Source organism: Cherax quadricarinatus, chromosome 52 (genome assembly GCF_038502225.1).
Source record: "Cherax quadricarinatus isolate ZL_2023a chromosome 52, ASM3850222v1, whole genome shotgun sequence".
NCBI lineage: Eukaryota > Metazoa > Arthropoda > Malacostraca > Decapoda > Parastacidae > Cherax > Cherax quadricarinatus.
In genome coordinates this window covers 4,209,341-4,237,152 of record NC_091343.1, presented here as the reverse complement: position 1 = coordinate 4,237,152, position 27,812 = coordinate 4,209,341, and the positions used below count along the sequence as shown (strand labels likewise).

Genomic DNA, 27,812 nt, shown 5'->3' with positions numbered 1-27,812 from the left:
ATAACACCGAGCACGTCTCCGGAAGCACACATCAACCAGATAACTGGTGCAGCATATGGGCTTGTGGCAAACCTGAGAACAGCATTCTGATACCTTAGTTAGGAATCGTTCAAGACACTGTACCCCGTGTACGTCAGGCTTATACTGGAGTATGCAGCACCAGTTTGGAACCCACACTCGATCAAGCACGTCAAGAAATTAGTGAAAGTGCAAAGGTTTGCAACAAGGTTAGTTCCAGAGCTTAAGTGAATGTTCTACAGAGAAAGGTTAAGGGAAATAGGCCTGACGACACTGGAGGACAGGAGTGTCAGGGGAGACATGATAACGACATACAAAATACTGCGTGAAATTGACAAGGTGGACAGACAGGATGCTCCAAAGAGGGGACACAGAAACAATGAGCCACACTTGGAAGATGAAGACTCAGATGAGTTAAAGGGATGTTAGGAAGTACAGTGGACCACGACTTACGATATTAATTCATTCCAGAAGTCTGTTCGGGTGCCGTTACCGAACGAATTTGTTCCCATAAGGAATATTGTAAATTAGATTAGTCCGTTTCAGACCCCCAAAAATACATGTACAAAAGCACTTTCAAAAATACACTTACATAATTGTTCGAGTTGGGAGCTGATCATAAGGCGGGGGTCCACTGTATTTTTTCAGTCATAGAGTAGTCAGGAAGTGGAATAGTTTAGCAAGTGAGGTAGGGAGCAGGGGAAGGGAGGGACCTAGTAGAGTTCAGTGAAGAGGCAGGGCCAGGAGCTGAGTCTCGACCATTGCAACCATAATTAGGTGAGTACACACACACACACAGTGCTGTTTCTAGTACGTATATGTGAATGACATGACAGGATAGCTTCAGAGGTGTCCCTGTTCGCAGACGATATGAAGCTAATTAGAATACAAGTGGACGAGGATCAGGTAAGCTGACAAGGAGATATGGACAGACTGCAGGTCTGGTCCGACAAATTGCTTCTGGAGTTTAACCCAGCAAGTGCCAAGTCGTTAAGTTCGGGGAAGGACAAGGAAGACCACAGACGGAATACAGACTAAGAGGTCAAAGGCAGCAAAATTCAAGGAAAAGGTTCTTGGGGTGGGCATCATATGGAGCACATCTCCTAAGGAGCACATCAGCCAAATAACTGCTGCAGTATATGGGCGCCTGGTAAACCCGAGAACAGCGTTTCGACATCTTAGGAGTCATTCACGACACTGTACACGGTATACATCAGGCCCATATTGGAGTATGCAGCACCAGTATGGAACCCACGTTTGGTTAAACACTTAAGAGATTAGAGAAAATGCAAAGGTTTGCAATAAGACTGCAGTATGAGCCTGGTAGGTTTAGCGCTTCCTTTCGATAATAATAATAATTGCAATAACACTATCTTCGGAGCTGAGGGGTATGGCCTACGAAGAGAGGTTAATGGAACTCAACCTGGCAACACTGGAGGACAGGAGGGGTAGGGAAGACGAGATAATGATTTATAAAATACTGAGAGAAATTGACAAGATGGATAGGGACAGTGTTTCATAGATGGGATACAGCAACAAGGGGTCATAGCTGGAAATTAAAAACTCAGATGAGTCATAAGGATGTTAGGAAGTTCTTCTTTAGTCATAGAGATGTTAGGAAGTGAAACAGTCTGGACAGTGATGTAATGGAGGCAGGATCCATACATAACTTTAAGAAGAGGTACGATAAATTATTATTATTATAATCAAGGGGGAAGCGCTAAACCTGGAGGATTATACAGCGCCTGGGGGGGGGGGGGATGTGGAAGGCATTCAGGCTTAATTCGGGGAACTGGAGCACAGATCCAATTCCCTAAATCAAGAGCCCCTCACCAACATCAAGGAACCTTCCTTGAGGGGGAGGTACGATAAAGCTCATGGAGCAGGGAGAGAGTGGACCTAGTACTGATCAGCGAACAGGCAGGGCCAGGAACTATGAATTTACCCCTTCAACCATAAATAGGCGAGTACACTCTCTGAAGTACTGACGTGGTAACGTGCTGAAATAGCTCTGCAGTTCGAGATGCTGACATGACTGGTGCTGTAGTTGAGATGCTGACATGACAACTGTTGCAGCAACTTAAGTGCTGACAGCACAAATGTGTCACAGCAACTGAGGTGCTGACAGCACAACTGTGTCACAGCAACCGAGGCGCTGACAGCACAACTGTGTCACAGCAACCGAGGCGCTGACAGCACGACTGTGTCACAGCAACCGAGGCGCTGACAGCACGACTGTGTCACAGCAACCGAGGCGCTGACAGCACAACTGTGTCACAGCAACCGAGGCGCTGACAGCACAACTGTGTCACAGCAACCGAGGCACTGACAGCACGACTGTGTCACAGCAACCGAGGCGCTAACATGACAACTGTCATAGCAACCGAGGCGCTGACATGACAACTGTCACGGCAACTGAGGCGCTGACACGACAACTTTACCAGTAGTATGGAACTGCTCACAACAGTTGCATTAACTATTTTTCTTCAGGTTCTTCATCTTCATCTGTTAAATACCTTCCTTGTATATGGACATTGAGCTCTGCTAACATTTCCTCTGCACTTCTTTCTACTTCATCTTCCTGTACGTATATCCTCAAAGCCCTCACCTGGCAATCTTCTTGCCTACTGAACAATATCCTGGTCCTGGTTCTCAACCTAGGGGAAATCTGGGAAAGTATTCACCACACTAGACCATAGCTTTCCCTAGTCTGCATTTAATGTTTATTGAGGCACTGTGCTCCATGCACTTTTGACCTAGCTGATAACATCTGCAATGCTAAATTTATGCCAGAAGTCTGGTACATAAGGTCTGAGTCAGTGTCCATTGCTGCAGCAAGTTTCTAGATTGCATTTTGTGTGTAGTTATACTTGAATGTCTTAATAATTCCATGATCCAGTAGTTGTGTTAAAGATGTATTTGGTGGGAAACTGAAGTGATGCTTTGCACCCTTGAATCCCTGTGCACTTTTATCTTGCTGAAAAGTAAGGCAACATAGGTACATTAAGAAAACATTGTATCGTACTTTTTAACAACTTAACAGAATATGTAGTACTGTATATGAAAAAAACTGCTGGGGGCCATCAGCAGCAACAGCCTCATTGACCAGGCAAGCACCAGACAAGCCTAGTCCAGGACCAGGCTGCAGAGTAGAAAAACTCATGAGAGGTACGTGTATTGTATAATATTTATATACCATAACTGCATCAATATATAAGTCATCAAAATAATGATATTCACCCTGGTCTTATTAATATAATGATATATACCTTGAACATATTGCTGTATATTATTATACTTTAACCCCTAAACTGTTGAATACACAGATAAAAGTTCCTGTGTACAATTTTATGGTGTGTTGAAGTTGGTGAAAATGATAACTTTTTGGCAACAGTACTGTAATTGCACCAGCGATATTTACATTCTACAATTTATTGATGGCCTGGTGACAAAAGCTCTCACTTCACATGGTGAGGGTCTAGGTATGATTTCTGGCGAAGGGGTGGAAACATCAGATGAGTTTCCTTACTCTAGTTGTCTGTCTTCACCCATCAGTAAAATGGGTACCTGGGTGTTAGCCGACTGGTGAGTTGCATTCTGGGACAATTTTTTTATTATTATTATCACACTGGCCGATTCCCACCAAGGCAGGGTGGCCCAAAAAAGAAAAACTTTCACCATCATTCACTCCATCACTGTCTTGCCAGAAGGGTGCTTTACACTACAGTTTTTAAACTGCAACATTAACACCCTTCCTTCAGAGTGCAGGCACTGTACTTCCCATCTCCAGGACTCAAGTCCGGCTTGCCGGTTTCCCTGAATCCCTTCATAAATGTTACTTTGCTCACACTCCAACAGCACGTCAAGTATTAAAAACCATTTGTCTCCATTCACTCCTATCAAAAACGCTCACGCATGCCTGCTGGAAGTCCAAGCCCCTCGCACACAAAACCTCCTTTACCCCCTCCCTCCAACCTTTCCTAGGCCGACCCCTACCCCGCCTTCCTTCCACTACAGACTGATACACTCTTGAAGTCACTCTGTTTCGCTCCATTCTCTCTACATGTCCAAACCACCTCAACAACCCTTCCTCAGCCTTCTGGACAACAGTTTTGGTAATCCCGCACCTCCTCCTAACTTCCGACCTAATTTGCCCGAAATGGTCTGCATAACGAGCAGCTTTCTATATAGTAGTAGTATGTCATTGATGTCAGCTAGGCCTGTATACCTTGTACATGTACTTGTAGTAAATAAAGATATTACAGTGGACCCCCGAGTTTCGTGAGCCTTGCGCTTCGTGAATTTTGACTTTCGGCAACTTTTTTTGTCAAAATAAAGCCTCGTGGTTCGTGATTTGCCTCGTGATTTGTCCGTCTTGTGGGACGTGTCTGTGCAGCTGGGAGCGGCCGGGCGTACACAAAGGCTCCACACAACATTCAGAGAGTCAGTGTAGCATGATTTGTGCGCAAGTGACCATCACCCCACAGGTTCATACGATACATTTCATTTGTTTTTTGTGACTAATAACTAGAGCCTAATAACTAGAGCCTATGAAAAAGTAAAGAATTTGAGGTGTTTGGTTCCTCAACCTTGAGAGTTGTTCATTTCATAGTCATAATCACTTTGAAGAGTGATCACTTTGAAGACTAAACATCTTAAGTTCTGTTCTTCTGTATACAGCATTAGTCACCTCTGTATTTGACTTTAGAAATCTGATGCGCAGGCAAAACATTTCAGCAATAAATGCCTTAGTGTTTCACACTTGTCTTATTCATCTACTTGTTGGTATGGTATGCTGCACCAGTATTGTATTGATATTTTCTTTGGTGTCTGCTTAAGAAAAAGAAATTTTGTGTTGTAAATTTTAAGTTATTGAATAAGCAGTAGTCCAGGGTGGACTGAATGTCGTCATAGGGTTATTCTCCTAAGTGTGGGTTTGTGGTGAATTATAGTAGTGCCATTATTACTGTATAAGTACATATTATAATTGCTGTATTGATCTCATCTTAAGATGCATTTGACAAAAGTAACAGGTGCAGTGCATAAAATAAGAAAAGCTTTGGTATATGTAATTACCTTTTATTTCTTCCACAGGTGGTGCAGGTGGCAAGGGAACATGGGGAGCACTGGGCTCCGAGTTAGCGGAGGAGGAATTAGATGGGGCCATTGATTCCAATGACCCTAACTATGATGAGTCTAATCCTGAGCACAAGGACTTCAAACTGAAAGTGATTGATCTGGACAGATCAGATGAAGAACTTCAGGTATGTATTTACATATAAAGGTTAACTTTTTCATTTTATTTTTTTTAACTTGGTGACCATCTTTTATAAATTCATCATTAAATGGTACGTCTTTATTTAGTAAATGATGCATTGCACTGCAGAAAAGAATTAGCCCCAAATTCCAACATTGGAGAAAAAATGCAGGCAAGGGGGAGACTGGAGCTATGAAGCTCAAAATTATCACTCATTGTTATGGGGTCTCATAGCCTAACTTACAGATGCAGTAGACAATATCTACACATTTCCGTAAACAGACGGAACATTAAGGAATCAGTGTGATCACTAACACAGGTTTTGGTTGTGATGGGACTTATACTTTTCTGCCATGCAGTGCTGTAATCAAACTGTTTAATATGACCATAGGCAGTACATTAAAAATAAAGCTGACTTATCAGTCCCAAATAAATTGGAATAAAAAAGCTGACAGTTTCTTAGGAAAAATTTTGGTACCTGTTTTTTATACATAATTCCTGGTGTTTAGTTAATTTGTGAGTAATTTTGTCTAGTTTAACACAGTGTCATTACCCTCATTGTTGAAATGTTGAGAGGTTTAATTTAGTCCTTTGTAGTTTTTTCACTCCTACTCTCAGCCACCTTTCCACATAGCCAGATGTATGCTGTATTCCATTCCAATTCAGCTGCCATTTCCTCTTTGTTCTATTGTTATTTCACTTGGCTCCTCAAACTTGTAATGCCATCTTCATTAATTTTTTTTAAATACACCTTATATAACCTTCGATTACGAAATATCTCTCTACCACAACCTGTTCTTCAGTGGTAGCATCTATTATTTGATATATTGTCCTTCATGCATTTCTGCATTCTCAGAATTTTTCAGATATTTTAGTACAGTATTTTTTTATTCTGATTAGGGTTGTTTGTAGCCACCAATGCCCATTGGCCTGGTGGCTAAAGCTCTCGCTTCATACGGTGAGGGTTTGGGTTCGATTCCCAGTGAGGGTAGAAACATTAGGCGTGTTTCCTTACTCTGGTTGTCTATGTTCACCCATCAGTAAAATGGGTACCTGGGTTTCTATATAGTACAGTGGCCACAAAAAAAATCTATACATTAACAATTTTTGGACAGTAAAACTAGAAAATGCAACTTAATGTATGCACATGTATTTTATTTTCACTTTTTAGCATCCAACTAGTACTTAGTCATGCTACCAATGTTCTTTATCACCATCTGAAGTTGCCTGGGATTCAAAGTGGAGAGGGTGGAGAAGAGGGTGGCGTCCATGTTGATCCAAAGCTTCTTCAGTGCTCCTTCAGGTCTATGATGTTGGTGGGCCAAGCTTTTGCAATCTCAGTTTTCATCACATGCCAGGCATTCTCGATAGGATTTAGGTCAGGGGAATTGCCTGGCCACTCCAAAACACTGATACAGGTCTGCCATCACAAATCTGGCAATCAGACATCCGGTTCCATCAGTTATTTGGCACTACTTTTGGCTAGCATAATTTCAAATTTCCAGGGTCACCACACCAACCTGCTGGTACTGTTTTGTGGCTCTAATTGCTGCATAAGTCATTCCAATTTCTTTTTCTTCATTTACTGTTATAACCTGCTTACTTTTAGCGTTAACCATGGTTCCAACGAATAAACGAAATGCTTCTTGTTGTGTAAAGCACATACACAGTACAGTACAATGTCCATAAAAGATTAGGTGGCTTTGAAGCCACTATTGGTTGCCATGAGCTCAGTTTTGTGATGCAGGGGAATATACTATATTGTTACGATAATATCAACACTACGGCTTCCAGTGGACCATCAGTTAACGATATTAATCATTTCCAGAGAGATTTTCCTTAACCGATTTTATTATTATCTGAATTAATTTTCCCCATAAGAAATAATGGAAATCCAATTAATCCATTTCATACATCCAAAAGTATTAACCCTTAAATGGTCCAAACAGATCGACGTTCAAATTCATAGTGCTACAAAAGTAGATCTACTTTTTTTTTACATTATTTATTAATTTATTAACACACTGGCTGATTCCCACCAAGGCAGGGTGGCCCGAAAAAGAAAAACTTTCACCATCATTCACTCCATCACTGTCTTGCCAGAAGGGTGCTTTACACTACAGTTTTTAAACTGCAACATTAACACCCCTCCTTCAGAGTGCAGGCACTGTACTTCCCATCTCCAGGACTCAAGTCCGGCCTGCCGGTTTCCCTGAATCCCTTCATAAATGTTACTTTGCTCACACTCCAACAGCACGTCAAGTATTAAAAACCATTTGTCTCCATTCACTCCTATCAAACACGCTCACGAATGCCTGCTGGAAGTCCAAGCCCCTCGCACACAAAACCTCCTTTACCCCCTCCCTCCAACCCTTCCTAGGCCGACCCCTACCCCGCCTTCCTTCCACTACAGACTGATACACTCTTGAAGTCATTCTGTTTCGCTCCATTCTCTCTACATGTCCGAACCACCTCAACAACCCTTCCTCAGCCCTCTGGACAACAGTTTTGGTAATCCCGCACCTCCTCCTAACTTCCAAACTACGAATTCTCTGCATTATATTCACACCACACATTGCCCTCAGACATGACATCTCCACTGCCTCCAGGCTTCTCCTCGCTGCGACATTCGTCACCCATGCTTTTCAAATATAACAAAAGAAAAATGTAGATAAAAGTTTTTTTTTACACGTTTTCAAATGTAAAACAAAACAGAAGATCTACATTTTTTTACCTACTTTCAGATGTTGAAAAAACATATATATACGTTTGGACCATTTAAGGGTTAAACAAAATATTTTTTTTTACATGAAATATATATTTCCCTACACAGAAAACAATGATAAATGAAGAATAAAACAATAATAACATCACACTTACCTTTATTGAAGACATGGAGATGTATGGAAGACGGGAGGAGGGGAGAGGATGGAGGAGTTTACAATTGTTTGGAAGGGGAATCCCACTCCATAAAGACTTCAGGTATCAAGTCCTTATCCTGAGTTACTTCCCTCCTTTGTTTTTTTTAACCCTTTAACTGTCGCAACCCCAAATTCTGACGTGTCTCCTGGTGTCGAAATTTTTTTGGAAAAAAAGAAATAATTTTTTCTTATGAAACAATAGAGAATCTTTTCCCAATGGTAATGACACCAAAAGTTCAAAATTTGATCGAAAACTTATGGAATTATGCTCCCACGAAGTTAACAATCTCGGCGATATATACGCATCAGCAATTTTACTGACTTTGAGCCCTATTTTCGGCCAATTCCATTGTTCCAGTCGGCCAAACTCATAGCTATTTCTTTAGAACTCCATTTTTTCTATCAGTTGAGTACAAGAGACTGCCCATTTACCGATTTCAGCTACCCAATAAAGTGGTCAGAAATTGGCAGTTTGGCCAATTTCGCACAAATTAAAAAAGATGTCAATTTCAATATAAGGTCCAGAATCAACAATGCAGACAGTCTTGGCACTAAAATAACATATCCTCTGTTCATTAGTCACATCTCTAGGCCCCTCTAATATTACTCTTGCTTTCTATTTTGATTTTTTATTCACACAAAAAATAGAAGATTTATCGTTATGCAGACTACTGCATTATTGTAAAAATGGTATAAATAACATCAGTGCATTAGTGAAAGAATATTAGACTCCCCAGTTGATGTGTATTGGACGTGTGGTGTAATTTGCTTACTCCTGAACATTGGTAAAAATTGAACATTTTTGCTACTTTGAGCTCAATTTCAAGGTCGTTTTCATCGTGAAAGTAATGAAAATCATCTCTATTTCTGTAATATGTTTTCCATTTTATCACCTGAGACCATGAAAACGAGAATACAACGATAAATACTATACAAAAATACACCTCCAATTCAGCGTTTTAATCCAAAAAAATGGTCAGATTTTTTTCTCATGCACTGCATGCTGCAGGATTTTTTTAAGTGGTGCACACTGACCACACAGACCCATTCTCTCACATGTGGGCCTACCAGCTTTCTCCTGCTTGATTTGAAGCCGCTAGACTTTATGCGTTTAAATACGTCAGAAACAGTGGTGCGTAAGACGTATATATACATGTACAACATAAACAGTCAGAGGGTTAAACCACTCCAGAGCAGTTGTTCGTTATTATTATTATTATTATTATTGTTACGTAATAGTATTATTACCATCCACATACACCTTGTTCACTGAGTTTAATAATTTATTAAGCTGCCACGAGACACAGAGAATGTAATAATAATAATGTAATAATAATACGTAAAAATAATAATAATCACTGTGGAGTGCTTTAAATATCAGCTACCAAACCTATACAAAATACTTATTGCATTTAAAGTGCCCCAGAGTGATTATTATTATTATTTATTATTATTATTATTATTATTATTATTATCATTATTATTATTATTATTATTATTGCCATCAACATACCTTGTTCACTGAGTTTAATAATTTCTTAAGCTGCCATGAGAGAGACAGAAAATGTCAACACACAGAAGAACACACCAGCTAATTCTGTTACTGTGTACTTCTTTTGTACTTCTTCCATTTTCCTCTTGGTTTTCCTCTTCCAAGTGCTTCTGCACATCTATTGTGCACCCCATAGTACAAGATAGAGTTATGAGTGCAGCAGCACTTGGAAGAGGAAAAAAAAAACAAGAGGAAAATGGAAGAAGTACAAAAAGTTCACAGTAAAGGAATTAGCTGGTGTGTTCGTCTGTGTGTTTACATTCTGTGTTTCTTGTGGCAGCTTAATTAAGAAATGAGTCAACTCAGTGAACAAGGTATGTCGATGGTGATAAGAATAGTAATAATAATTATTAACCCTTTGACTGTTTCAGTTGTATATATACATCTTACTACTACCTATCTAGGTAGTAGGTTGGTAGACAGCAGCCGCCCAGGGAGGTACTACCGTCCTGCCAAGTGAATGTAAAATTAAAGCCTGTAGTTGTTTTACATGATGGTAGGATTGCTGGTGTCCATTTTTCTGTCTCGTAAACATGCAAGATTTCAGGTACGTCTTGCTACTTCTTCTTACACTTAGGTCACACTACACATGTACAAGCATATATATATATATACACACACCCCTCTGCATTTTCTTCTATTTTCTTACTAGTTCTTGTTCTTGTTTATTTCCTCTTATCTCCATGGGGAGGTGGAACAGAATTCTTCCTCCGTAAGCCATGTGTGTTGTAAGAGGCGACTAAAATGCCGGGAGCAAGGGGCTAGTAACCCCTTCTCCTGTATATATTACTAACTGTAAAAGGAGAAGCTTTCGTTTTTCCTTTTGGGCCACCCCGCCTTGGTGGGATACGGCCGGTGTGTTGAAAGAAAGAAATATACGTCTCGCGAGCCACCGTGTTTGACGTATATATACTCATAAATTCTAGCGGCTTCAAATCAACCAGGAGAAAGCTGGTAGGCCCACAAGCCAGCCAGCGAGCACACTGGCTCGCTTGTAAACACTGGCATACACGGGGCACTTCAGGTCACATGTGGACGCGTCCCAGATGAATCGCGTGTGGCGGGTTTTTTAACGAGTGGCGAGGCAAAATTTTTGCGTTAAAATGTATCGACCGGATTTAACTTATACCGATGCCATCGTATACTGGGGGTCCACTGTAATAGTAGTAGTAGTAGTAGTACTAGTAGTACTAGTAGTAGTAGTAGTACGTACGTACGTATGTGGTGAGGGGCTCTTGATCTAGGGAATCTGATCTGTGCTCCAGGTCCCTAAATTAAAAATAATAATAATAATAATAATAATAATTATTATTATTATTATTATTATTATAATATTTACGTACTACTAATAATAATAATACTTAATAATAATTATGTATAATATAATAATAATAGTATAGTATAATAATAAAGTATAATAATATAATATATAATATAATAATACGTAGTAGTACAATAATAATTAATATAATAATAATAGTACATGTACGTACGTACTGCGTATAATTTAGTTTGACAACACCACCACCAGACAGCATTGTCAATCAGAACAATGGTCACCAGTACACATGTGCTTACAGAGTTACCCTCGCGGTGCAAGGAATTCTCGTGATTTCCTTACGTTTTTTGCAGTTAATTCGCCAGATTTCTTTCTTCTGACCATGGGTTCCAAGAAAGCAAGTGCAATGGACAGTGCTGAGAAGAAAAAGAGGATGATTTGCTTGGAATTAAAGCAAGAAATGATTAATAAACACAGACTAGGTACGAGGGTTGAGATCTTTGCGAGTTGAGTACAAGCGTAGCACCTCTACTATATGTACAATACTAAAGCAGAAGGAGTCTATAAAGGCTATAGCACCAGCAAAGGGCATTACAGTAATTTCTAAGCAGTGGACCTCTGTGGTAGCACTGGCAACTGCAGTGGAGGGAGCAGTTAGGACTTTAAACTAGGAATAGTTAGTGGTATGGGTTTTGGCAGGAAAACAGTGAAGTCCCAGTGTAGTAATATTACGAGTTCTAGGGGAACTAGTAATAAGCAGAACGAGGTAGATATTGAAAAGCCAGGGACTTTGGGTGACAAGGACAGTAATAGGTTTAGTAGAAAAACAGAAATGAGCAGGAAGGGTAAAGAGAAAGGAGAGTCTTTCAATGTTTATTATGCTAATTGCCGTAGTGCTAGGAATAAGATGGACGAGTTGAGATTAGTTGCTAGTGCAGGTAACATTGATGTATTTGCCTTAACTGAGACGTGGTTTAATTCAAAAAGTCGGGACATGCCTGCGGAATGTCATATTCAGGGTTTTAAATTGTTCCAAGTAGATAGAAGTATCGGGAAGGGGGGTGGGGTGGCATTGTATGTCCGAGATCGCTTGAACTGTTGCATAAAAACGGGTATTAAGTCTGAAGTAACACATACAGAGTCTGTTTGGATAGAATTTTCAGAGGGGCATGAAAAACTGATTTTAGGAGTGATATACCGTCCCCCAAACTTAGATAGGGACCAAGGGAGACTACTGTGGGAGGAAATTGTTAAGGCCACAAGGCACGATAATGTAGTAATTCTAGGAGACTTTAACTTTAGTCATATTGATTGGAATTTCTTGACTGGGAATTTAGAATCATACGACTTCTTAGAAGTAGTTCAGGATTGTTTTTTGAAGCAGTTTGTGACAGAACCTACAAGGGGAAATAACCTGCTTGACTTAGTTATGGCAAACAATGAATCCCTTGTTAATAATTTAGAAATTTCAGAGGAAGTGGGTGCTAGCGACCACAAATCAATTATATTTAGCATTGAATGGAAGTACGATAGTAGCGATAACTCAGTAACAGTCCCAGATTTTCGCTTAGCAGATTACGATGGGCTTAGAGAACACTTATCATCTGTTGACTGGGGTAACGAAGTGAGCTATCAATATGACAGTTTTCTGAACACTATACATGTACATGCTGCTCAAAGAACGTTTATCCCATATAAAGAAATTAGATCAAATAGAAATAACCCAAAATGGATGAATAATAGGCTCAAATATCTACTAGGGCATAAGAAAGGAATTTATAGGCATATCAAAAGAGGTGAGGGTCATCTTATGAATCAGTATATTGACATTAAGAGGGACATTAAAAAGGGGATAAGAAAAGCTAAAAGGGACTATGAAATTAAAGTTGCTAGGGATTCTAAAACTAACCCAAAAAGTTTTTTCCAGGTCTATAGAACAAAAGTTAGAGATAAGATAGGTCCCCTTAAAAATAACTATGGGCACCTTACTGACAAAGAGAATGAAATGTGCTCGATTTTTAATAATTATTTTCTCTCAGTTTTTACACAGGAAGACACTAACAATATTCCAGTAATTAATTTTTATAGTGGGCTAGAAGAAGATAAATTATGTAACATCACAGTCACTAGTGAAATGGTTGTGAAGCAGATAGACGGACTGATAGACAGTCCTGATGAGGTTTTTTCAAGGGTTCTTAAGGAATGCAAAATGGAACTCTGTGAACCATTAACTAATATTTTTAATTTATCTCTTCAAACAGGTGTAGTGTCTGATATGTGGAAGATGGCTAATGTAATTCCTATTTTTAAAACAGGGGACAAGTCGTTACCGTCAAATTACCGCCCAATAAGCCTGACCTCAATTGTAGGCAAATTACTAGTCAATTATTGCTGAGATTATAAGAAGCCATCTCGATAAGCATAGCTTGATTAATGATACTCAGCATGGATTCACAAGAGGCCGGTCTTGTCTAACTAATTTATTAGCTTTCTTCAGTAAAGCTTTTGAGGTTGTTGACCACGATAAAGAATTTGATATTATTTACTTAGATTTTAGTAAGGCTTTTCATAGAGTTCCGCACCATAGACTGTTAAAGAAAGTGGCAGCTCATGGCATTGGGGGAAAAGTGCTCTCGTGGATCGAGTCATGGCTCACTGACAGGAAGCAGAGAGTGTTCATAAATGGGGTTAAATCCGAGTGGGGATCTGTAACAAGTGGCATTCCACAGGGATCAGTCTTGGGCCCGTTGTTATTTTATTTATTATCACATGGCCGATTCCCACCAAGGCAGGGTGGCCCGAAAAAGAAAAAACTTTCACCATCATTCACTCCATCACTGTCTTGCCAGAAGGGTGCTTTACACTACAGTTTTTAAACTGCAACATTAACACCCCTCCTTCAGAGTGCAGGCACTGTACTTCCCATCTCCAGGACTCAAGTCCGGCCTGCCGGTTTCCCTGAACCCCTTCATAAATGTTACTTTGCTCACACTCCAACAGCACGTCAATTATTAAAAACCATTTGTCTCCATTCACTCCTATCAAACACGCTCACGCATGCCTGCTGGAAGTCCAAGCCCCTCGCACACAAAACCTCCTTTACCCCCTCTCTCCAACCTTTCCTAGGCCGACCCCTACCCTGCCTTCCTTCCACTACAGACTGATACACTCTTGAAGTCATTCTGTTTCGCTCCATTCTCTCTACATGTCCGAACCACCTCAACAACCCTTCCTCAGCCCTCTGGACAACAGTTTTGGTAATCCCGCACCTCCTCCTAACTTCCAAACTACGAATTCTCTGCATTATATTCACACCACACATTGCTCTCAGACATGAAATCTCCACTGCCTCCAGCCTTCTCCTCGCTGCAACATTCATCACCCATGCTTCACACCCATATAAGAGCGTTGGTAAAACTATACTCTCATACATTCCCCTCTTTGCCTCCAAGGACAAAGTTCTTTGTCTCCACAGACTCCTAAGTGCACCACTCACTCTTTTCCCCTCATCAATTCTATGATTCACCTCATCTTTCATAGACCCATCCGCTGACACGTCCACTCCCAAATATCTGAATACATTCACCTCCTCCATACTCTCTCCCTCCAATCTGATATCCAATCTTTCATCACCTAATCTTTTTGTTATCCTCATAACCTTACTCTTTCCTGTATTCACCTTTAATTTTCTTCTTTTGCACACCCTACCAAATTCATCCACCAATCTCTGCAACTTCTCTTCAGAATCTCCCAAGAGCACAGTGTCATCAGCAAAGAGCAGCTGTGACAACTCCCACTTTGTGTGTGATTCTTTATCTTTTAACTCCACGCCTCTTGCCAAGACCCTCGCATTTACTTCTCTTACAACCCCATCTATAAATATATTAAACAACCACGGTGACATCACACATCCTTGTCTAAGGCCTACTTTTACTGGGAAATAATTTCCCTCTTTCCTACATACTCTAACTTGAGCCTCACTATCCTCATAAAAACTCTTCACTGCTTTCAGTAACCTACCTCCTACACCATACACTTGCAACATCTGCCACATTGCCCCCCTATCCACCCTGTCATACGCCTTTTCCAAATCCATAAATGCCACAAAGACCTCTTTAGCCTTATCTAAATACTGTTCACTTATATGTTTCACTGTAAACACCTGGTCCACACACCCCCTACCTTTCCTAAAGCCTCCTTGTTCATCTGCTATCCTATTCTCCGTCTTACTCTTAATTCTTTCAATAATAACTCTTCCATACACTTTACCAAGTATACTCAGCAGACTTATCCCCCTATAATTTTTGCACTCTCTTTTATCCCCTTTGCCTTTATACAAAGGAACTATGCATGCTCTCTGCCAATCCCTAGGTACCTTACCCTCTTCCATACATTTATTAAATAATTGCACCAACCACTCCAAAACTATATCCCCACCTGCTTTTAACATTTCTATCTTTATCCCATCAATCCCAGCTGCCTTACCCCCTTTCATTTTACCTACTGCCTCACGAACTTCCCCCACACTCACATCTGGCTCTTCCTCACTCCTACAAGATGTTATTCCTCCCTGTCCTATACACGAAATCACAGCTTCCCTATCTTCATCAACATTTAACAATTCCTCAAAATATTCCCTCCATCTTCCCAATACCTCTAACTCTCCATTTAATAACTCTCCTCTCCTATTTTTAACTGACAAATCCATTTGTTCTCTAGGCTTTCTTAACTTGTTAATCTCACTCCAAAACTTTTTCTTATTTTCAACAAAATTTGTTGATAACATCTCACCCACTCTCTCATTTGCTCTCTTTTTACATTGCTTCACCACTCTCTTAACCTCTCTCTTTTTCTCCATATACTCTTCCCTCCTTGCATCACTTCTACTTTGTAAAAACTTCTCATATGCTAACTTTTTCTTCCTTACTACTCTCTTTACATCATCATTCCACCAATCGCTCCTCTTCCCTCCCGCACCCACTTTCCTGTAACCACAAACTTCTGCTGAACACTCTAACACTACATTTTTAAACCTACCCCATACCTCTTCGACCCCATTGCCTATGCTCTCATTAGCCCATCTATCCTCCAATAGCTGTTTATATCTTACCCTAATTGCCTCCTCTTTTAGTTTATAAACCTTCACCTCTCCCTTCCCTGATGCTTCTATTCTCCTTGTATCCTATCTACCTTTTACTCTCAGTGTAGCTACAACTAGAAAGTGATCTGATATATCTGTGGCCCCTCTATAAACATGTACATCCTGAAGTCTACTCAACAGTCTTTTATCTACCAATACATAATCCAACAAACTACTGTCATTTCGCCCTACATCATATCTTGTATACTTATTTATCCTCTTTTTCTTAAAATTGGTATTACCTATAACTAAACCCCTTTCTGTACAAAGTTCAATCAAAGGGCTCCCATTATCATTTACACCTGGCACCCCAAACTTACCTACCACACCCTCTCTAAGAGTTTCTCCTACTTTAGCATTCAGGGAGTAGTCAGGTTCACGCGTGCGGTGCAAAAAAAAAATTGAAAAAATATGAAAATGGAGTTATTGTTACCAAAAAATAGCTGAACTTTCTGGCTACACTCTGGTATAATTATTATCCTTGTACGATGTTTCTAAAAGGAATTACAACCATTTATAACAGGCATGGTGACAGTGCTGACGCGACATAGTGCGCAAGAAGCGCTGACTCAGCTTTGTTGACGTTTTTGTGACGTTTTTCCCCGTGTTATTTTTATCGTTTTCTTATATCTTTATGTCTAATATAATACAAATTCACCATCTGAGATCATGCCAGAGTTGGTGGAGCTAATATGATCAAGTAACCAATCAAGGTACCCTGGGTATATTGCATAAAATGGCCGACACCTCCAGCCAACAAAATATTCCATACCCACGCTAATATCAATTATAAGGCTTATTTATCTATCACAATTGATCTATTATGACATAATGCAATATAATAATAGCATATAAACATAAAAAGTACACCTTAAAAAAAAATATATAGCGTAATATGACGCCCCAAGGAAAAAATTTCTATCGATATTTCCCCTGAAGGTGAAGAGAGGGTCCGCCCTCTCTCATCAGTGATGAGAGAAAATGGATTTACAATGGTTAACTGTAATAAACACTCGTAGGTCGTGGAAAAAGTGTAAAATAAGGCGAATTTTTCGGGGAAAAAAATTATTTCCCGGGCAGCGGGGGTGCCGCGCGCTTCGGCCTATATCTCGAAAGTAACTTATTTACCTATTTAGGGGGACTGCATCCTTATTTATGAATGAATTGACTTGATTTTCACAACAAACATAGGAGAATGATTGATTTACACGAAAATACGTACCTTTCTGAACTATCCCAGATATTTTTAGATTTATGTGGGCAACAAGACCGACATCTTCCAATATGACAAAAAAGCTATGAAACTTATTTTTTTTTAGCATGAAGATAAGGTTTATTTTAGAAAAGGTATGTATCTCATGATGGAATTAGAGGTGTTCTATCAGCAGCAAGTGTCAAAACCACTTTTCCAAGTACCACTGAGAAGGACTCACCTGCCAAATGCAATTTTTCGTAAATTTTGCATATTTCATTTACTTTTTGGCCGATATGATTGAAACTTCAGCACAGGATGTTTTATATAAGCTTCTAATAGTACACCAAAAATGAACGTAATCGGTTGAAAAATAAAGAAGTCGATATGTTACACCTGACTGCTCCCTTCAGGTCCCCTACCACAATTACTCTCTCACTTGGTTCAAAGGCTCCTATACATTCACTTAACATCTCCCAAAATCTCTCTCTCTCCTCTACATTCCTCTCTTCTCCAGGTGCATACATGCTTATTATGACCCACTTTTAGCATCCAACCTTTACTTTAATCCACATAATTCTTGAATTTACACATTCATATTCTCTTTTCTCCTTCCATAACTGATCATTTAACATTACTGCTACCCCCTTCTTTTGGTCTAACTCTCTCAGATACTCCAGATTTAATCCCATTTATTTCCCCCCACTGAAACTCCCCTACCCCCTTCAGCTTTGTTTCGCTTAGGGCCAAGACATCCAACTTCTTTTCATTCATAACATCAGCAATCATCTGTTTCTTGTCATCCGCACTACATCCACGCACATTTAAGCATCCCAGTTTTATAAAGTTTTTCTTCTTCTCATCAATGATCTTGATGAGGGAATTACTAGTGATATGAGCAAATTCGCCGATGACACAAAGATAGGTAGGATAATTGATTCAAACGTAGATGTTATGGAACTTCAGGAGGATTTAAACAAACTCTATTCTTGGTCAGAAAAGTGGCAGATGCAGTTCAGTGTAGATAAATGCAAGGTTCTGAAGCTTGGGAGTGCCCATAACCCTAGTACTTATAAGTTAAATGATGTAGAACTTAGCCATACTGATTGCGAAAAGGACTTGGGTGTTATGGTGAGCAGCAACCTTAAACCAAGACAGCAATGCCTAAGTGTACGTAATAAGGCAAATAGATTACTGGGATTTATATCAAGAAGTGTAAGCAACAGAAGTCCAGAGGTCATACTGCAGCTTTATACATCATTAGTAAGGCCTCACCTAGATTATGCAGCTCAGTTCTGGTCTCCATATTACAGAATGGACATAAATTCGTTAGAAAACATTCAGCGTAGGATGACTAAATTAATACATAGCATTAGAAATCTTCCTTATGAAGAAAGATTGAAGACTCTTAAGTTACATTCACTTGTTAGACGAAGAATGAGGGGAGACCTGATCGAAGTGTATAAGTGGAAGATAGGTATTAATAAAGGGGATATTAATAAGGTCTTGAGGATGTCTCTCCAAGAGAGAACCCGCAGTAATGGATTTAAATTAGATAAGTCTAGATTTAGAAAGGACATAGGAAAGTATTGGTTTGGAAATAGGGTAGTTGATGAGTGGAACAGTCTACCTAGTTGGGTTATTGAGGCTGGGACTTTGGGTAGTTTCAAATTTAGGTTGGATAAGTACATGAGTGGGAGGGGTTGGATTTGAGTGGGACTTTCACATCAGAGCTTATTTCTTGGGTGGCATTGAAAATTGGGTTGGGCAAATGTTTTGTTAGTGGGATGAATTGTAAAGGACCTGCCTAGTATGGGCCAACAGGCCTCCTGCAGTGTTCCTCCTTTCTTATGTTCTTATGTAAGATGGAAAAGCTGCTGTTGACATGGTTGACGGAGAAACAGCTCACAGGAGTGAGCTAAACATAAAAATTGTACATGACAGTTCTTAAGATTATTATTATTATTATTATAATCAAGGGGGAAAAGCTAAACCCATAAGATTATACAGCGCCTGGGGGGGAAGGTATTCAGGCTTAATTTGGGGAACTGGAGCACAGATCCAATTCCCTAAATCAAGAGCCCCTCACCATCATTAAGGAGCCTTCCTTGAGGGGCAGTTCTTAAGAAAAGTGTGAACTCCTGACAGGATATGCCAATCTGTATTTCTTCACCAAGGTATGTAAATGCTGTATGTACACCAGCTCTAATTCAGTTAGCCTCACAAGTTCCGTTTTCTCTTATAACACCTCTAACGTTTTCATAGCAAGAATGCGCGACCACTCGTGGCCACAATCCTCCTCCCTCCGCCGTCCATGTAATGACATATTTTATTCATTCTATAGTGTATATCAGGTTTCTATGTTATTTATATTATGTCATATTAGATGAATTGTGACAGATAAATAAGCCGTAGAGTTAATGTTAGGGTTATTTTGTCATGCCTCCCGAGAGCAGGAATTCAGCTGGAACGAATTAATTGCAGTTCAGTTAATTTAAATGAGGAAATTGACCCAGCTTACGAACAAATCAGGATACGCACAAGTCCACGGAACGGATTAAATTCGTAACCTGAGGTTCCACTGTATACCAGAAATGTTATAAATGGTGCAAAGGTAAGTAAGTAAGTTTATTCAGGTATACACAAATACAGTTACATAGATTATCATACATAGCAGCATATGTGTAGAGAACCTAGGATAACCCAAAAAAGTCAGACAGAGTGGTTGACAACAGATGGTTGACAAACTCACTACCATTATAGTATGGTAGTGGTTCTAGGAACAGAACTCCATTGTTAAGTGAGAAGAGGCTGTATTACTAATTATTAGTTTTGTTTTGCATCTTTCAATAATGGACCTCTTCTTTCACACTACAGGATATAAATTTTTCTGGCTCTTACCAGATGCATATTAAGACACTCAAGTTAGGGTATTGCTTATAGAATATCAATACTAATTGTTGTTGTTGCAACCCACTTCCCTAAAGCCAGCATAAATTTCTTCTATACAAGCTTATAGCAAGTTTCTCAATATACTGTACAGTAACCATCTTATAAAGTGATACTACATAGAGTGATTTTGTCTAAATGAGACTGAAAAAGTGCAGTTTTTATTTTTTTTTGGGGGGTGGATATTGCTTAAAAAAGCCTTAATAGTATGCTCTGCAAGTATGGAAGCATCAATTTACACCCAGAATCTTGGCAATCCATGCTGTTGGTTTTCCTCCTCCTGACTCTGGTTGAGCATAAAGGTCAGTTGTTTGGAGAGGCACAGTCCCTCCCCTCACATACTCTGCCTACACTTTCTTGCTCAGTGTTGCATGGCTTTCAGTGCCATGAGAGAAAATCCACTATTCATATGATCAGAGAAAATAAGAAAATAGAGCTTTGGCAGCGAGTAGTGCAGATTATGATGTGCAAAGAATGCCAAGAAAGTCGACTGAATAAAACAGAAATGTTACTGAATGTGTGAATTGAGGAGTAATCAAGGAAAGGAGCCCCAATTTGTGCTCAGTAAGGCACAAATCTCTCTTGTACTATAAAACTAAAACTGTGGAAATAAAGGAGAGCCTTCACAGTAGTGGATATATTTAGTGATGGATGGTTTGAGATCCTTTAAAGATTCAGTTATCCTCGTAACAAAGTTTAGTGGCAAGAGTGTGTTGGTTAATCACATTACCATGGGAAATTTTCCCCCTGACTTTACACCCACAAATGTATCGCAGAATGAAGTGCCCCAATCAACCATAAATTTACATTGGGGTCAGTTATGGCCTTCTGTGGTGAATACTTTTCCTGGTTTACCCCTCAGTAAGGAGTGAAGTCTAGGAAATTATGGCTTTGGCAAGTACTATGTTTGAATAAGACAGAAATTAAATATTAGGAGAGGATAACAAAGAATCAATTACATAATTAAGAAATACCAATTACTGGAGAATCAGATAGGGGAATATGATGATGAAAAAGAAAGTTAAGATAAAAATTTAGCATTGTAGAAGTTATGTGAGGAATTCCATGTCATCCTTTAGGGATTCTGGGGATTATCTTTGTCATGGCCCCATCTCAAACCATGTATTGGTAAAGTTGCAGAATTTTTTTATTGAAAAAATATCTGTTAAGTCTAGAAATATTTTTATGAAGAGATTTTGTGTAGTAAGCAATAATACCTTTTCATCAGCTGTATAAAGTGCTGCAGATAAATCAGAACTGCAAAGTATTAGTGACAAGTTGAGCATTCCAGTAGAACTGATAATTAACTACTGACAACCCCAGATCTATATCAACACAAGAATTAAAGCCATCCACCTCAGCCCAGTATAGATAAGAGATAAGATAAGATAAGATTTCGTTCGGATTTTTAACCCCGGAGGGTTAGCCACCCAGGATAACCCAAGAAAGTCAGTGCGTCATCGAGGACTGTCTAACTTATTTCCATTGGGGTCCTTAATCTTGTCCCCCAGGATGCGACCCACACCAGTCGACTAACACCCAGGTACCTATTTGCTGCTAGGTGAACAGGACAACAGGTGTAAGGAAACGTGTCGAATGTTTCCACCCGCCGGGAATCGAACCCGGGTCCTCCGTGTGTGAAGCGGGAGCTTTAGCCACCAGGCCACCGGGCCACACTTGCTGCATGCTTCCATGCCAACAGGCAATGACAACTAGAATGTAAGATCATATAAACTGCATTAATTTGTACCTATAAATATTTAGAATAACAATGGTTGTTTAGCAAATTTGAAAAGAAATGTTATTTTTCCATATCTTTACTTCACATGAAGCTATTTTTTAAATGATGCCAAGTTTCTGGAATGTATCCACTATGGTATGAGTGTGTTTACTGTATGCTGTTTAGGTTAGGTTAGGTTTACCTGGCAATGTCAGGGGTCAATGCCCCTGCAGCCCTGTATGTAGTCCTGTGTATGCAACACATCTAGTCTGATTAAAAACTGACTTCAGGAACTTATCAAGCTTCCTCTTGAAGACAATTAGGGCTTTGTTGGTAATTCACCTTATGGTTGAAGGGATATTGTTGAAAAGTGTTGAGTCTTCACACCAGTGGCATTGCGAGGGTAGGTGTCACCCCAATGAAATCCAAGGGTGGGGGGATGGGGGGAGTAAACTCCAGTTATGTCACTACTGCATGCCCAGTGACTAATGCTTAACAATGAGAATGTTAAGGGCCATAAATCGAACTGGAGAATACTTCTCAACTTTATTAATGATAAAATCGTAGTAACATTGAGGAAACATAAACCCAAATACCACTTTGAGTACAGGCAACAGATCCTACATTTTTTCATCTTCAACAATGGGGGGAAAAAAAAAAGGGAAAATAAAGTAAAATGTTGCAATATCAGAGAAACACTAGTTCCGATTTGACCTTGAGTACAGGTAACATTTCAGTGAATCTGATCTTACATTTCCTTGCCTTCAATTCTGCAAAATCATCTATCACATCATCAAAATCAATGATTTTCCCTATATAGGCCTATTTGTCCTCTGTAATCACATAAAAGGCTATATAGAAATGAAGGATTCTTCTCTTATGCTGCTGCAGCACTGTTTTGGGCATTAGTGTCACCTTCCTTAGAGTCTCTATGGTGTCACTTGGGCAGCCCCCCTTACAGTGCAACTGCTTCACACTTAGAGTTCTCTCAATGTATTCAGTGTACCCCTGCTTTTTTATTGGGAATGTTTTGCACAATTTGCTGAGTCTCTTTTGTAGGGAGTGATTTCTGTGTACAGGTTTGGGACCAATCCCTCTAGAATTTTCCAGGGGTAAATTGTAATGCATCTTTCTTGTATTTCAGGGAGTACAGATTGAGGGACTTCAAGCATTCTCAGTAATTTAGGTGCTTAATTAAATTTATATAAGCAGTAAAAGTTCTCTGAACATTGTCCATATCTTCAGTTTTAGTTGCCTTTAATTAAAAGGCTTTGTTAAGTACAGCAGAGAGAGAGAGAAAGAGAGAAAGAGAAAGAAAGAGAGAAAGAAAGAGAGAAAGAAAGAGAAAGAAAGAGAGAAAGAAAGAGAGAAAGAGAAAGAAAGAGAGAAAGAGAGAGAGAAAGAGAGAGAGAAAGAAAGAGAGAAAGAAAGAGAGAAAGAAAGAAAGAGAGAAAGAAAGAAAGAGAGAAAGAAAGAAAGAAAGAGAGAAAGAAAGAAAGAGAAAGAAAGAAAGAAAGAAAGAAAGAAAGAGAGAAAGAAAGAGAGAAAGAAAGAGAGAAAGAAAGAGAAAGAGAGAAAAAGAGAGAAAGAAAGAGAGAAAGAAAGAGAGAAAGAAAGAAAGAAAGAAAGAAAGAAAGAGAGAAAGAGAGAAAGAGAGAAAGAAAGAAACAAGTGACTTTAAGAATATTGTCATTGGCTGAACATTTCTTGTTTTGAAACTTCAAGTTATCCAGCCTATCATTTTTTTTTTTTTTTTGCACTTGTGATAATGACATTTGTGATGCTTGAGAATGAGATCTTGTGACCTTATCATTAATCAATCCCTCATATTTGTCCTTTGCTTTGTTGAGTGATTCAAGTTTTTCTACTTCATTTCGGTTTTTGTTTCCTTAATTTTTCCATAATGAAGTAACTGAAATTTGTCCACTGTGAACATCATAGTGTTGTTAGTGACCTACTGAAAGATTTGGTTTACATGAGTTATGATGTTTGCTGTGTCCTCAATGGATGCCACTCTCGTACAGATTCTATTATCATTTGCAATGAATGATATGGTGCTATGATATATGTCTGCATATATTTGATATGAGGAAGAGAATAGGGGCCTAGAGGCACAGTTAGGTTAGGTTTGGTTTGGTTAGTTTAATTTATATTATTATTTGTTAACAAAAGTTAACCACCTTTATCATACCCTCACACCAATAAATGCAATAATACTTGTCAGAAAACTTAAAATCTTGCACAGGATTCTGACACCCACTGTGTGGACTATAAAGTAGACTCTAATAATTCTATTTCATTATTATGTCGGTATCACACATCCAGTATTTTCAGCCAAAGTGAAATACTGATGTTGTCTATTAGGCTGCACTGCATTGCTGACATATGCCTCTTTCTACTCCACATTACCTTGGTATATGAATACCTTTACCTTTGATACACCTTGAAGTGGTTTGGTTGTTGTTCCGTTCCCTGTAGCGGAATCTGTGACAACATTTTTGTCGTGATCACTTAGTCTTAGATTGTTGCTTCTTGTAGCCCACATACATACCTGATTGTGTGTTTGATTATATATGTGTCCAGTTCCCTTGAACATCTTCAGTATAATATGACTGGATAAATTAGACTGGTTTTTAAGTGAATGGCTGCCAATCAAGTCTGTCCCATTACAGTAACACATTTCTATATGTAGTTGGAACATTCTTGAATAACATAGGTTTTTTTTCAATTCCAGAAACAAATATCTTCTCTCGTGGCTGAGTATTTTGACCATGGGGAGACACACGAGACTTATCTCTCCTTTGAGGAATTACAAGTGTCGACGCGGGCCCACCTTGTGGTGGTGACAGCTATTGAACTGGCTATGGACCATAAACCTTCTCATAGGGAGATGACTAGTGTTCTCTTGGCAGATCTTTATGGTCACTTGCTCTTTGAGCCACATTATGCCAAAGGTATTATATTATTCAGTATCTGTGCACTGGGGTTCCCAACTTAGGAATCCACACTTATGAATAAGACCCGTAAGAATTAGCATTTGAAAAAATTGTTTTACTAATACTGATCTACTGTTAGAAAAGTATAACACATTCTTAATATTGATATTGTGTATTCTAGGAAAATAGGTTCTGGGTTACAAATAATTGGTTTGTAAGTTGGATCACCAGGAACAACTTGTTTGTTAATTGGGGACTCCATGTACAGTACCATTTTTTTTTTGATCACTTGTATCACCACAGTTTTAGTTGTAGTAGAGGTGCTTACATTTGTATTGAAATATAATACTGGAATTAATGAATCATTTCCTATTTTGTTTTGATCTGTCAGAGTATTGTGTGACTGAACATTAATACAGTACAGTAACATTTCCTACATTGCCTTGGTGGAAAATGACTGGTGGGGAAAATTTTAATAAGCCATCTTAAACTATTGAAATCAGTTGGGTAAAGATACTTAAAAAACAGTGAATGGTAAAATGGATGGAAAAGAAAGGTAAATAATTAACCTTAAAGAAGGACAAGCAAAAGTATAAATGAAAACTGAGAACTGTTTGGAAGGTACAGAGAAGCAGAGACAAGTGGCAAAGGGTCGAGAGGAATAGCATTGAGAGGAAGAGCAGAGCTAAGCAAGGGTTGTGTAGAGTGTGTTAGAATGAGTTGTGTAAGTATTATGGTTATGATAAAACTCAATGCATTTTGAATTATGGTATTGGAAGCAGAGGTGAGCGATGATTTTAAATAGTGTCTGCTATGTTGGTTAGATTTCCTGATGATTAGGAATATAGGTATACAGTACATACAGTATTTTCTCCAGGATTTATTACTCGGCGCATTTTTTCTCTAATTATAGGAGAAAGCAGAAGAGATCACTAACACAACCAAATGGGTTCATCATTCTACCTGCCAACCAAATTTCTGAGAACATACAGGACTGTATTGGTAAAAGCAGAGCCATAATAGCAAACTTATCTTCCAGCACTTTTAAGGATCTAGTAGTTACAGACTCAGATAACACCAAGAAATAGAATTGGGGTATATACCATCGTATGTGGGAGGAGGGATGTGAGAAGGTATATAACACCAAGAAACAGAATTGGGGTATACATCATCCTATGTGGAGGGGGGGGAGCATGTGAGAAGGTATAGGTATACAGTATAGTGAACATTGTTATATATGCTGTAATGCCAACAATACTTAGGGATACCTTATGGTCTTTAGTAATGCCAAACTAGTTGTCAGGGAATATAACCAATGTAGTAGACACTGTTTAGATTCATCACACATCTCCATCTCATAGCTCAAAATATAGGGGAGTTCCATCATATCTGAAATACATTGGTACCTCAGGATACGAAATTAATTCATTCCAGAAGGCTGTTTGAGTGCCGATACCGAACAAATTTGTTCCCATAAGGAATAATGTAAATTAGATTAATCCGTTTCAGACCCCCAAAAATACACTTACAAAAGCACTTTCATAAATACACTTACATAATTGTTCACGTTTTGAGCTGTTTGTATCCCAAGGTACCACTGTACATAAATTCTACCCAAGAAGGATAAGGCCATCACTTAGCCTGCCCTTCCTCTTAATGCATCTGACCTCCATCTGTATTTATATGACCTATCTCTTGTTCTCTTCACTGGATTGAGAAAACCCTGGCAGTCAAAATGTCTGTGTAATAATTGTCTTAAAACCCACATATGTATATTTACATGCCGGTAGTTGTTGATGTTGATTTTGTTTGCATTTTATAAATTCAGTGGATAAATAACCCAGGATAAACCAACATATTGCTATCAGACTTGACTTATTCCCATTGAGGTCCTTCAATCTTCCTTAGGATCAAACCAAACTAGTCAACTAATAGCCAAATACTACTTGCTTACTTGTATATTTGGTAAACTGGGGCAGCAGGTGCAAAGAAAAATACCCAACATTTCCACCTTTCTGAGGATCAAAACCTGGTCCCACAACTGGTAGCAACTGAAGCTGCTACCATTTGAGTCACAAACACTCTAGTGCTCCTTACTCATGTTCTTATGTTAGAAGAAATAGAAGATGTGACAATAAAGACTATCCTATCTGGCATGTTTTGAAGGCTAAGCACCACATCCTACTTGGGTCAGTGGTTGGATTTTTCCCCACATGAAAAATTTGTGTGTAATGAGAATTTTTTTTCTTAGTCAACAGTGTAACACACATCATGCCACACTGCTGAAGTTAATTTTTATTATTATTATCACACTGGCCGATTCCCACCAAGGCAGGGTGGCCCGAAAAAGAAAAACTTTCACCATCATTCACTCCATCACTGTCTTGCCAGAAGGGTACTTTACACTACAGTTTTTAAACTGCAACATTAACACCCCTCCTTCAGAGTGCAGGCACTGTACTTCCCATCTCCAGGACTCAAGTCCGGCCTGCCGGTTTCCCTGAACCCCTTCATAAATGTTACTTTGCTCACACTCCAACAGCATGTCAAGTATTAAAAACCATTTGTCTCCATTCACTCCTATCAAACACGCTCACGCATGCCTGCTGGAAGTCCAAGCCCCTCGCACACAAAACCTCCTTTACCCCCTCCCTCCAACCTTTCCTAGGCCGACCCCTACCCCGCCTTCCTTCCTCTACAGACTGATACACTCTTGAAGTCATTCTGTTTGCTCCATTCTCTCTACATGTCCGAACCACCTCAACAACCCTTCCTCAGCCCTCTGGACAACAGTTTTGGTAATCCCGCACCTCCTCCTAACTTCCAAACTACGAATTCTCTGCATTAT

General features: G+C 39.2%; 1 protein-coding gene across 1 annotated transcript in view; it reads left to right on the top strand.

Moving 5' to 3' along the window:
• The window catches only part of LOC138854206 (programmed cell death protein 4-like), a 127,760-nt gene extending 100,645 nt beyond the window's left edge, over positions 1–27,115 (top strand). The window contains exons 2-3 of the mRNA XM_070096012.1: positions 5,113–5,282; positions 24,763–27,115. Coding sequence (XP_069952113.1) covers positions 5,113–5,282; positions 24,763–25,026 — 434 coding nt within the window. The 3' untranslated portion in view covers positions 25,027–27,115. The remainder of the gene's footprint in view (positions 1–5,112; positions 5,283–24,762) is intronic.
• Positions 27,116–27,812: the final 697 nt, after the last annotated feature.